At 41.6% G+C, this 13,241-nt stretch overlaps 1 protein-coding gene across 1 annotated transcript in view; it reads right to left on the bottom strand.

Moving 5' to 3' along the window:
- The window catches only part of ASPSCR1 (ASPSCR1 tether for SLC2A4, UBX domain containing), a 49,237-nt gene that overhangs the window by 8,422 nt on the left and 27,574 nt on the right, over positions 1-13,241 (bottom strand). The window contains exons 11-12 of the mRNA XM_059828038.1: positions 13,152-13,214; positions 12,796-12,848 (exon numbers count right to left, since the gene is read on the bottom strand). Coding sequence (XP_059684021.1) covers positions 12,796-12,848; positions 13,152-13,214 — 116 coding nt within the window. The remainder of the gene's footprint in view (positions 1-12,795; positions 12,849-13,151; positions 13,215-13,241) is intronic.

Below are 13,241 nucleotides of genomic sequence, written 5' to 3'. Positions count from 1 at the left end.
TTCCTAGGGGTCAGCCAACACAGAGTCCCCTCTTGCCAAATTTACATCCAATAAATTCTTTTTCTTCAATTCAGATAGACTATTGGCTCATTCATACAACCCTTTGTCTAGCTTCCTTTGTGCAGAATTCTCAGGTACCATCCCAATTTCAGTGCTTACTGATGGTTCAGTACAGAAGACAGCTAGCTACATCTTGCTGATCACCCCAGGAATTCTCCAGCCCGTCAGTGGCAGGACATAACACTGTCTGAGATTTTTTTTTGGTAACACAAAAGTATTTAAATCAGCACCAATTTCACATTAAAAAAAAAAAAAAAGCCAGTGGAATGATCCTACCGGCCAAGGAATGTCTTGGCATAAAGATGAGAAGGCTTCAGTAGCTGCCGTCCAGGAAAACATACAAACCCAAAGTTGGAGCCTTTAGTATTCTCTAACACTGCTAAGAATGCAAGGATCAAATACTGGGCAGACCATTACCTGAAAACTATATTCTCAAGTCAGCTGGTATTTCCTCATTTGCAGTTGTTCTAACACATATGTCAATGTCTCTGGAAGAACTCTGCAGTTCTTAACCTCACTGCATAGGATTCTTATAAGAATATCGGTGAATCAAAACAGATTTAGAAACCTCTCAGAGTCACACTGAGCCTGTCAGATTGACCAAAAGAATTGTAGGCTGTTTGAAACAAATACTCAAAAAACTCCATTCAATTATATGCAAAGAATTACTACAATATGAATGAGTCAACAGCTAGTTATACTCAAATATCCGGCATTTCTCTTCCTTGCTGCTTTGATTTCCAGCCAAAGATACACTGCCATTCTGACTGGGAAAATAGATGCTATTAATCTATCAAATTAGAACATTCAAATCACACTGTGTAAGGCATCTTTACAAGACACAATTAGATTATTATTTTTATTGCAACAGCACCTAGAAATCCAATGAAAATGGTGTCCCATTGTGCACTTACATATATGTAATGAGCAGCAACATGCAAAATAAATAAAAACGTAAGTATGATGTTTTGGGGTTTTTGAGTGGGGTTTTTTTTTGGTACAGATGAAAAACTAAGACCCAAAGAGATTAAATAGCTTATTCAAGGTCACAGAGGATGGCAGTAGCATAAATAAGAATTAAGTATGTAAGTCTCCAGAGTCCCATCCAAGACCTTAATCACAGGACAGCTTTCTTCTGAAGGGATCAGGAAGTCACCAATAAGGCAAGAAATGGAGGAAGCCACTGTTCTGCTTGCTGTCCTCCCCATTTAAGGAGTATCATTCCAAATGACCAACTCCTCACATTTTAAAAAGATCTAAATAACACAGTTTCATCAATTTACTTAGTTACAGTTGCAGAAGTTTAAACGAACGTTTTCCATTTCTGAAATCTGAAGACCAGCCTGTTACTCATAAAGCCACATTCAGTCTGAAACTGTGTCGCTAAGTAACTCAAAGTTTTATTTCAGACACGCAGAGTGCAGTTACTCAGACACCATAGTGGTGAGCGTGGTTTATGACAGCAGGGCATCCTGGCTGTAGAGTGGTATACTGGGGCTACTGCATCTTGCATTCCATGATAAAAATATCTACACCAGAACAACATTCTCCTGTGAATCCAGCTGCGATACACAAGAGAAACATTTCTGCTTTGTTTTACTGCATGTTTTAGTAACTTGTTCTCTAGAGCACAGAAAAGATTTCAGGCAGAACCCTCCCCAAATAACATCTCAATATTTCCTCCTTCACTAGGTATCTCTAGACATACACATTAAAAAAATCCTATAACAGAGTACTGCAAAATACATACATTATCACCATGCAGTTAGTCTGTTCACTGACAGAACGATGCTTTCAGACCAGGCAGAGACTGCTGTCTGAGGGGAACTTGCAGCTGCCAGAATAAGAAGCATTCTTTCCGTTACATGATCTGAAAAGATTAGAGTGCCACAGGTCTGCTGTTAGTTTGATGTTAAAAGATGAATAAGAAAATAAGCACTTCAAAGGAACACGCGCATGGAAGGAGAAACCCAAGCTACCAACATGAAATACTGCATAGTCCACACACCCCAAACACATAAACTAGCTCTTGGAAAATTCAACCGGAAAGCCGGTGGATCAAAAGCTTCTCCAGCAAGACTGCAAAGCATCGCTGAAACATAAATAAACATTACAGTCATGGTGAAAGGGGCAAACTGACTAAGTGGTTTGTGTTTATAACCTGAGAACAAAGCTGCTCAATGTGGACTGCAACTGCCAAAGACGATGGATATTCTGCAGCCAATACGGAGGAGGTCTGATCCAGCTAGAGCAGGGGACCTTTAAAATTCATAAGGCAAAGATAAGATTTGAAAGCACTATTTTGAGAAGGCTACTGAAGAAAGAAACCAGGTATAAAGAGCATTCATCGAGCCCCTGAGGTGAGATCAGAAAGATCTGACCTCCGAAACTGACAGTAGAAGAGAGAACATTTTTAGCAGAATTTCCACTCTAAATGCAGTCACACAAGGAAGGCCCTCATCCGTACTGAAGTGCCTAGCCTTACTCGAAGTCAGCGTAAGAAGCGAGTATGGACAGCCTTTGTGAGCACGGTTAACAGACCTCACAAGACAAACAGGAGGTAAGATTGCTACCAAAATCTAGTCAGATGAGAAAATTCTGAATGAGTAAGTAAAGGGCTAAGACTTCATACAGGAAGGTGAATGCTGTCCTCTGGGCTGGATGAATTTCACTACTAATTGCAATTTTCTTTGCTAGTGAGTGGAATAACTGCAAGGCCTGCCACTGGAAATACCTCCGACGGACTGACTGTGATGAAGTAATTTTTTCTGAAATTGCATTCAGACTCTTGCCAAAAGCAGAAAAGGCTTCACACTGCTCAATTCGTAGTCGGCTTCACTGAACAAGCATGTCAGATGTATTGCCCAAACTGGCATTAACAAATAGGATATGGAAACAGAACCAAAGGCAAAGAAAGGAACAAACAGCTCCTCTGGATTTCTGCCCCACGGTACACGCCAGAGGAAACACTCGGTGCACTCTAAGATCTGATTAGATCTAAATATTTATGTGGAAGCCTGTGGATTCCTTTAGTTCCTCTGAAGACAGATGATGGCCTCCTGCCCTCTTTGCTGCCTTGACTTTTCCAGTGGCTGGTATTCTTACCTTCTGCTAACTCTTCCCTAATATTAACTCAGCAATCAATGATTTTTTCCACTGACGCACCCTAGATATGCACTACACAAGTGCCTGCTTCTGGGAGGAGAAAGAAGGGAAGAAGCAACTCTGAAAAGCTCAGCTAGCCTAGAAAAACACAAACAAGCAACTACAGTTATAAGGAACTCAAAGCCAAGTGCTACAACAGGGAAGCCTGCAGTTGACCAGTTCTGGAGAGCAGAACATTATAAAACACTTCAAGGGACATGAGGATAAGGCAGCCAGCAAAAACAGCAACAACAAAAAAATCAAAGCAATGCCTTGAAGACTTTATGGGTTCCAAAACCTCTACATTGCTGCCAATCTGTGCGCTCACTATACTGTAAATACACATACATTTTGGGAGAATTCACTTCAGATAGTTCTTTCAGCCCGAGTATCTTGGCAAACAAGTTGACAATATTTGTCTTTTTTCCTCATTTTGCTTGCAGCGTAAAGGTTCTCCCTCCACTGTAAGTGATCAGATTTAATGAATGTGGTTCCAATCTTACCAGCTTGAACAGAGAGTGTGGAGAGAGAGCAGAAGTGTTGATAATATGGTACTCCACCATCTGCATTGACTCCTGTTATTGGCTTCAGCACAAATTTCAGTCATTTATAAATATTTGAATGCTCAAATGTGCTCACGTTACTGACTCAGACACCATCCACTTTTTCTTATAGACAGCACCAAGGCAGTCTACAGAGTGAAGGATAACCTACTGACAACTTAAGACCTGGGAAAGCTGGGTGCAACTCCGTGATTCATGTCCGACATTGGACAAGCAATCCCAAACAACCAACTCCCAATCATATCACAGAAGAAGCAACTCTACCCTCTACCCTAGCAGAGGGTGGGGTTATGATACCATCAGAAATGATGCAGCCTCCGTGACAATAAGTTCCTAAAACATCCAGGCTGGCAGTGGTCAATATCCAGAACACTCTGTGCTTGGGCTCAAGCAGGGTCTGTCTCTTGACAGTCTCAGCAAAGACCGTAAGTTTCTAGAAAATCCTTTTGAAGTTCATCAAGAGAATTCCTATATCCTTGGGGGAAGCTGCTAGAATTCCCTATGTACCAAGGCATTTCGCAAAGGAGAAAACAGAAGGCAATTAGGTAGCCTATGACTAACCTGAAGAGAATAAATAATTGGATGCTTCTCTGCCACAGTTCTACTTAAAAGTAGTAATAGCAGTACACTTACGTTTAGACATGACAGCATCATATATTTTGAGAAGACACAAGGCAACCTAGAAAACCAAGAATAGACTGTGTAGAAGCCATAAACCAACCTCTATTCCTTTACTCTTTGGTTTTCTTAACTATTTATCATTTTCTGTTTCTCAAGAATTTAAGCACCATATTTGGAGAACAAGAATCTAAGAAGTCCCTGAGAGCAAATGGAGAATAAACCACATTAAAAAAAAAAAAAATGGAAAAGCATTTATGGGCCAGGGTAATTAGACAAAATCTCATGTTTGAAAGTTAGGATTCTAAGGCTCATGCAATTTCAATTATAGCTCACAGTTATCACTGAGATAATTAGATTTCAGTGCAATCTTCCTTATGATTGCCTCTGCTTCCTCTGAAAGTCACTTTATTCCTGAAATGAATATACATTCCAGAGGTGTTCTAAGAAGCACCTACCGTCTACCTCTATTTTGGTATGTTACCTTCTGCTCATGTAAGATGTGGATGAAAGAGTGAATAGCCTGAAAATATGAAAGTTAAATGTTGAAGAAATCCAGAATGGCTAGATACAACATGGTAGTACCTGTTTTGGAAGACCTGTTTTGAACGGAAACATAGGTTTCTGGTCGTCTAAGAAATATCCCATTAAAATCAAGCATCAGGTTATGTGCAGGCATCCTTGCAAGGGAACCACATCAGGTGCAAAGCATTCCAGCAGGCTATTGCTAACACCACTGACACAGAGCACCTGGAGCGAAAGCTGTGAATTTTGGCAGTTAATATGATGCAACCTGACAACCTTAAAGAGCTGTAGTACTGATAAAGACAACCTCCCTTCTCGACCTTTCACACATCCTCCAAAAAAAAGACACCACAAAAAAGCTTGAAAAATTAGCTGCTGCATTACTTTACCTGTGCTCCCTTTTCCCTACGACATCCGGAAGAACCGCACACTCCACAGCACTCCATTCAGGTTTGCATCCTATGTACCAAAACACAGCATTATTCCAGAACAAGCTCTCACACTATGGAGATGCTGAGTACTCCAAGGTCACCTTAGCATAAAAGCTCCTCTTCCCCCAGCCCGAAAGCCATACATTTCACAAAATACCTTAACCATATGCCTTCTATCTTTACAGAACAGCTGTCTTTTCATCTCTTTCCTTCCAGATAATGGGAATGGAAAAGGAGCTCTGACTAAAGTACAAACGGTTTCCCTTCCACAGGCCACATGATGCCTGAAAGGGGCAAAGTCTTCACCTAACCCACCCATACAAAGCCTAAGCCCATCCAGTGCAGGACCAGGCAGCGCAGCCTGCTCTGCAGCCCTCAGCCCTGCAGCGAGTATGGACACTGACCCGCACAAACTTCCTCCCAGACTGAAGATTTCATAGTTTGGAAGGCAACACTAGAGAGCAAGTGAGAAGTGGTGAGCAAGTCCTGTCCCCAGCACTGCCCACCTGGCCCAATACCAGAAATGCCACCTCTCCTGCTCCTGGTCTGAGCCAGTGCCATTTTTACTGAGAGCACTGAGGCTCAGGCAAAGCAGCCCGATTAGTAACAGCCACCTATAAAAAGGGCATCCAACAATAACACAGTTGCCAGGGACACGAAAGCCAGAGCAACTTCCGCACCCGTACCCATTTCTTCCCAGAGAAGAAAGCCCCCTTCAGCCCCTGCCAAGCACTCAGATCTGCAGCAGAAGGGAAAGCCTATCCAAGCAGAAGACATTACGGCATGGGGCCTTCACTGACTCAAGGTGAAAGTTAAAGATGAAAAATGATTTACACTGGTAACAGGGAGCAAAGCTTCACCCGGAATCAGCCAGCCTAGATTGGGATAAGGCCCCATCCTAGTAAATTAGAGCACTGGGGTCTCTTGACAAGCAGTACGGGTAACCAGAATGGTATGACAAGTTCTCAGCAGGAATTGTTTTTTCTTGTTTGATGCTTCATCCAAATAAAATGTTTATAAACACACAGAATCACTTCTGCCGTAACAGACCATGACCTGAAAGGGCTGAAAGGCCCCAGGCGAGGGACACAGGCTACATGGCCACTGGCATTAAACACAGCTCTTCCAACCTGCAAACCCATTTTACATAATGGCCATTTTACACCCAGCTGCATCAAATAACTTCAAGGCTTCAAGGCACAAGCTTGTGTGCCCCTCCCCCAGCACACATTCCTGGCAGTGCAGAGCCATTGCTCCAAAATCTAAAACCCTAAATAGACAGCAGAACCCAACCCCGTCCAGGCACACATTTCTTTCTGCTCCCTCTCTTCACCCTGTTTTATCCTTCCAAGTCGCCTCGGCACCTTGCAGCCTTCTCCCTTCTCACAACTCACCCTGAACATACCTGAATTTCTTTGCTCCTCAAACAAATCAATTCCCCTGCTGTTTCTTGGCAATCCGGAGACACGTCTTCCCTTATTGCTAAACCTCTACTCTGCTCACCTCATTAGAGTAGTGTTGCTACCCTCAAGCATTTGTGACCAATCATGCACTCATTTCCAACACCCTAGGGCCCTGTAGTCAAGGCTAAAGCCTCTCTGAATGTAATTTGATTTTAAAAAATTATTTAAAAAACCCACATAAAAAACAGTGATTACAAAAACACTCTGGCCTGCTCCTTTCACCACCAACTCATTTTTGCAAGTCAGCTGTGATGAACTAGATGGGCCTTCCTAATTCTGGGGATAAACTTTTGAAAACAATAGCATTTTGAAAGGTCACACTGAATGCGCATGGTGAAAAAAATCTAGAAAGTTAAATACCTATAGCTGCATACACATTTCCAACCATCTGAGGTTTCTGCACCAGATGGGCTACGGGGACAAGCTACACTACAAGTATAAACCGCAAAGTTTACACACTCAATTGCAGAAGGAGAAAAAATAGAAAACTCAAAAGTGAGTTCTCTAAACTCACCATGAACTTTAGCAAGGTCTCCTGCAGAAAAAGTGTGCTTTGGTCCATTGGCATAATTGCATTAGCAAACTCTTGTAGAGAGTGAGGGATATATGTGAGCAAAAACTTTGCTTTCACGACTTTGCAGACACACATCCCCTTCCAGCTAAAACCATACCCCTGAAAGGGATACTTTCTTCAGCCCATCACTACCCCCCATTGCAAGATATTAACAACCACTTGGATTTGCATGTTATGAGACTCTAATCCACTTCAGTCAAGAGACCTGAGCCTGCAAATGTCCGTTATTTAAACTGTTTATATTTATCCAACTCACTCAGAATGAAATAGATAGCAGCCCAGGTGACAGATTTGAGAATAACTAGGGCAGCACTCTCTTCAGCTGACTCAGCTGCAACCAGCAGCTATGCATCCATTGTCTAAATTACTCAGATAAAGTTCCTTTAAAACAACAAACATCCACCTTAGGGTTTTCAGCAGGAATGTCTCAAGAAATAATAAAAATTAGTATGCAAAAAAGAGCTTCTACAGGACACCTGGTTAGAAGGAGTTTGCAGTGCCCTTATTGGTTCATATACTCATTTTCCATTGCCTGTATGTGTCACATCATCACTGTACCGTACAGAAGAACACACCATCTCATGAACAAGTTGCTTATACTTTGCATCCTTTTTTCACAGATGTGAAATGCCACACAGGATGTCACATAGCAAAAGAAAATCTAACAAATTCCACTGATATTATCAGCTGTGTTCTCCAGAACTAAGGCTCATACAGTCTGTATTTTTTTTTCTTTTTGTTTCTTAAAATTGGGAGAATTATATACAAAATTGTTCTATTAATGAAATCATAAAGCTGGAAAAAAAAAACATCATGAACACCTGACAGGCAGCAAAATTACAAAGGCTTAATTATTCCACAATAGTCAAAGAAACAAGTCACACATACCAGTTTAAATCCTCTGCCGTACATGAAATTTTGTGTACTGTTTCATGTGTATTTGTCCATTATAATTCAATCTATAGGGTGGCTGAGTCAATATAGGAATTGCTGTTGGGTCAGGTAAGTTGCCAAGGTAGCCTGGTCAATCCCCCTCCAGCAATACACAAAGACGTAAGAACAACTGTATGCAGACCAAAAGTCCATTCAGTCCAGCCAGTATCCCGTCTCTAACAGTGAACAAAAAGAGATGCACAGAGAAGAGTATCCTTGCTCTTTGCTTATATGTGACACTTTCCCCTAATACTATTAGCTAGCAATGATTTTCAGTTCAGAAGCTTCCTGAGATGGTTTCTACATATTAGGAGAAACTCAGTAGGTATCTTCCTTGAACTTGTCCAACTTTCTCTTGAACCAGCATATACTTTTAGTTAATAGCACCCTGTGACAAGATATTCCACACTTCCGTTTTCTGTTGCATGAACAACTGCCTTCTTCCATCTATTCCAGCTCCTGCTCACCTCACTTGATGCCATTCACTCCTGTATTGGAGAGAGTAGGAAATCAACCCCTTCCAGCTTCTCCTTGATATGTTATTTCTTTCCCAGTCACATCTTTCACAGACAAGTCCTAGCCTATTTAGTCTTTCTTTACGCAGGAGCCATTCCAGACCTCTGATGATCCTCATTCCCCTTCTCTGCACCTTTACCAGTTCCTTCTTAAGAAGAGAGACCAGATCTGCACACATTATTCAAGACGCAAGCAAACCCTGGTTTCATACAATGGCACAGGGATGTTCTTTATTTTGTTATCTATTTCGTTTTGAATACTTTGGGTTTTGGGAAGGTGGTCGTTTCAGTTTTGACTCCTATTCAGTAATGAGTTGATGATTTAATCACCTTAAGACTTTGCTCCAGAGCAGTAACAATCAACCCAAAAGCTCACTGAGATGCATATGAAGTTCAAATTATTTTTCCCCCACACATGCATCACTACATTTACCTACACTGAGCCAGCTGGTTAACAAGAAAATGCCAAGTCATGTAGCTGTTAAGTAATGTCATAATAATCTCTTCATGATGTCATGTTACAATCCCTAAAAAGTATTTTAAGCAAGAGATTTTACTTGCTTTCCACATTTTGCAAATAATTGTAATGATTCTGTATACTTAAGTCATGCTTTAAAAATCCTTTTTTCCTTTAACTACGCCCAAATTCTCAACATAGACACTTTCTAATTACAGTTTAATTAGACTACACTGTGATTACATGTTGCATAAAAAAATAATTCTTAAATCAACTTTGGATTTGCCACCCTTTATCTTAATTGGATGTTACTCTTCTTTTGTGTTGACACAGAGGAAGTGAGAAATGAGAAAAATAATTCCTTAAAACAGTCAATCTGCAGGAGAATTTTCAGCTTTCAAGCACCGTATCTTGAACAGTCACAGTTCTGTACTAACATCAAGGCTTTGCACCTTTGCCACGTGACACAGCAAGCACTTCAATCTGAGGAAAGCCGCTACAAATCAAAGATGCTTGACACTAAAATTGTCCAGGTTCCTCATCAAGTTGTGATTTCTAAAGGAGTCTAGAAGACTGGGCTGTAAGGCACCTCAAAGTCTTTGCAGAGCACTAATTTAAAAAATTTTATATGTTTCAGTGAGCTGCCGCGAGGAATGAATTCCACAGTAAATGTCACAACTAGGGAACTGGGGAATTGCCACACATGTAACAAGCACAAGTAATGGTGCCAGGTACAGAACAAAGGCTTTAACAGAGCAAATTAAACAAAATTTCTGCCATAAAGTTTCTGAATCAAAGACAGGAAGATGTAATTATTTCTGTGGTGTTTCACTGAAGAAGTTACATTTCAGAAGACATTCAGAGAAACGTTAGATGTACGCTGAAAAAGAGAAAATAAAAGAACGGGGGGGGGGGGTGGGGGGGGGCAGGTGGGAAGGGAGGCAGGCAAGGGGTAAATAGAGGTAAGCAGAGGATTTTGAACTTTATTTAGAAGATAGACCAAAGCTAACAACAGAGACTGGCAACAGCATCAGAGGTTGGATGACAGGCCAGCAAAGAGGGTGCTGCATTCAAGTTTACTGAAAAGGCAGAGAAACCTCCTTTTCTTTGTTGAATGAGTATGGTATGCAAAGGATTTAGAAGCTAACTAAAAAAAAAAAAGAGGAAGAGAATGATCACAGGAGATTTCAAGGTGGTAAGGACAGGCATGTGAGAAGACAGGGTATTTTCCAACAGCAACAGAAAACAATGGAAGAAAACAGCACCAGAAAGGTAAATACCTTTAATTCAAAGGAGCAACAAAACATCCAATAGAAAATGAACTGAGAATAGGAAAAAGGTTCATTACAGAGGCAGATTTTGAGTCTTCAGCATCTAGGAAGTATTTAACAAAACAACAAAAAGCCCATCTTAAAGAAAAAATAAATAGTGCCAAAACTTGAAGTCCATGAGATTCTAGATAAAAATGTGGCATATGGGGTGGGGGAGAAGATTACTTCCTACGGAGCCACTGAAAAGAAAGCAGTAGATTTTGTAGGGACACAAGTCTGAAGGCTGAGACAGGAAATCGAAGAACACATCCCAGTCAAATCTTAGAAAAAAGACAGAAAAACACCTATTTTATGCAGGCCACCTCTGTTGGTGAGAGCTGCAGAAAGAGCATGCTTTGGAATGATGAAAAAAGCTTTCCAAAATGCATGTTAGAAAATGTGTGTAAAGGAACTCTAGGTGAGGGATGTGCTCTGACATGACAGCTCAGGACCAGAAAAAAAGACAGGAGGGGAAAAAAAAAAGAGACAGAGAAAGGCAGAGATTAGTATGCATGTGCCATGTCAAACCAGTCTGAACTAGTCACAGCTCTACAGCTGCTTCCCCTGCCTCAGAACTGCTAACAAGTGCGGAACATTTTTTATTATCTGTTGTTCCTCTGAATATTTTCCAAATATATTATTAGCAATGCAACCATAGCCAGTTTCCCCTCCGTGGGATTTCTCAGAAATCTGAAGACAAGATTTGTCCTTTGCATTTCCCATCATGGTTACCACGTGTGCCTTGAGACAGTGTTTTGGGTGGCAGATGTGGGCGAGACAGCACAAGTCAGAGGAAGCTGGGAGAACTGCCTTCATGCCCAAATGGCAAAATCTCCTGGCTCAAAGACACAAAGGGCTTTCCACTGGTATTGTCATTATTAATTGAAATATACAAAATGGCTTTGAAAAGAAAAATCGTTTTTCTCCCCACCCACAATGACATTATGTCTTACGAACACACACTGTCCCATTCCTATTGGTGGGAGAAGCACAGCCATGCACACTGCACATTCGAACGGAGGCCAGGGTCAAGCAGAGAGTAGGAAGGCTGATAGAAACAGAGCAGTCCTCAGGCTGTGAAGCTGGGCGGAGGCCAAGAGGTACTGCATAGCAATTCCTGAACAACAGAACCAAACAGGGCTGTGATCCCCAAGAGGCTCAGGACCCCCTAGGAAGCTAAACCTGCCACAGGCATGGTGACAATACAAGGAACTCCAGCATCAACAAAACCACTCCCAAAACTTCAAATTTCAGCAAAGAATTCTTAACAGGGTATTAGGAAGGAGAGAGACTTCCCACTGTGAACACAGAGATCCACGCTTTGCTTCCCTGAACATTCGATAGTCTAAAAGCAGCTGCATGTGTATCTCTTCCACATGGCCTGGTCAGGAAGTTGTGGCATTTGGAAAGCTCCATTACAAACAACTTCAGAGGCATGCTAATCCCTACCTACTTCACCATGCTGCCTGAAAGGTCCCTTTCTCTATCCCTCTCCCCGAATGACAGCACATTTTAAACATGGTGAGTTTGGGGCAGAGTCACGGGCAAAATCACTCCATCAGTCTCTTCACACGTGTGATTTACACAGCCAAGAGTCTCCGGCCAGAGACTTCAAGACCACCTTATTTGACATTTGCAAAAAAACACCAGGAATCTGGCATTGAAAAACTAAATTTCAGCCTTTGAGAAAAGTTACACATAGAGATTACATATTCCTCAATGTACACGCTGGCTTAAAATAAATTCTCACATAGTGATTATCAAAAAGGTCAGATTTTTGTCTACTGTGGCCTCTAGCTCCTGCTGTAGAAAATGAAAACAGTAACCTATCCAAATCCAGTGTCACATCTCCTACTACACTAGTCCAACTACAGATATAGCAACCTTGCATTAGCTCAGCTCTTCCAGTAATGTTTCAAGGTTAAATACAGTTCAGACTCCGTAAGGCACCGAGTGTAATGCAACAATGCGACCCCCCCCAACCCTGCCACAATATGCCAGTGCATATTGTTGCACAAGGTGGACCTCTTCTGGTGAAGAGCTTGTGCTCCAAAACACCTGGTTCCATTAGTCTTGGGTAAGCAGAAGTCTACAGGGATCACAACATTATACAGCTTCTTTTAAAAGTAACTCAAGCATATGGCAGGGTGAAGGGGAGCAGCAAGTCAGAGAGAATCACAGAGCACACATGTGAATCCTTACCTCAAAGAGTGTCAAACTTTCATCGTTCAAGATGATTCTGGGAGGTGCAATAACTGAAGTTAAAAAACAAGTTACAAAACAGGACCACCCAGCAACCAAAACAATAAATACAGCAGGTATGGGAGGGATTACTGCTCTTTAAAGGAGTGACACATTCACACTGCCCACATAGGCTTCTTATTAGGCAGAAGCATAATGTGGCTAAGTGAGCAGGTTACACCTTCTGTATTTAGGCTGTATTTAGGGAGGGAATTCCTCCCCAGGTCATACCTCATGGCATCACAAGATCCCATATGCACCACAGCTAGGAATAGGCTTTGTAAAGTAAGGCCAAATATTACCAACAGCACACTCACACAAGTAAAATGGCAAGTCTGCATCTGCAAGGTGGCTTCTTACAAAGTCTCTCAAAATGCCAACTGTGAAAAAAGGAGAGAAAGGTTTGC

This window comes from Gavia stellata, chromosome 22 (assembly GCF_030936135.1).
Source record: "Gavia stellata isolate bGavSte3 chromosome 22, bGavSte3.hap2, whole genome shotgun sequence".
Lineage (NCBI taxonomy): Eukaryota > Metazoa > Chordata > Aves > Gaviiformes > Gaviidae > Gavia > Gavia stellata.
The sequence above is the reverse complement of the archived record's forward strand: the minus strand, read 5'-3'. Positions and strand labels throughout refer to the sequence as shown.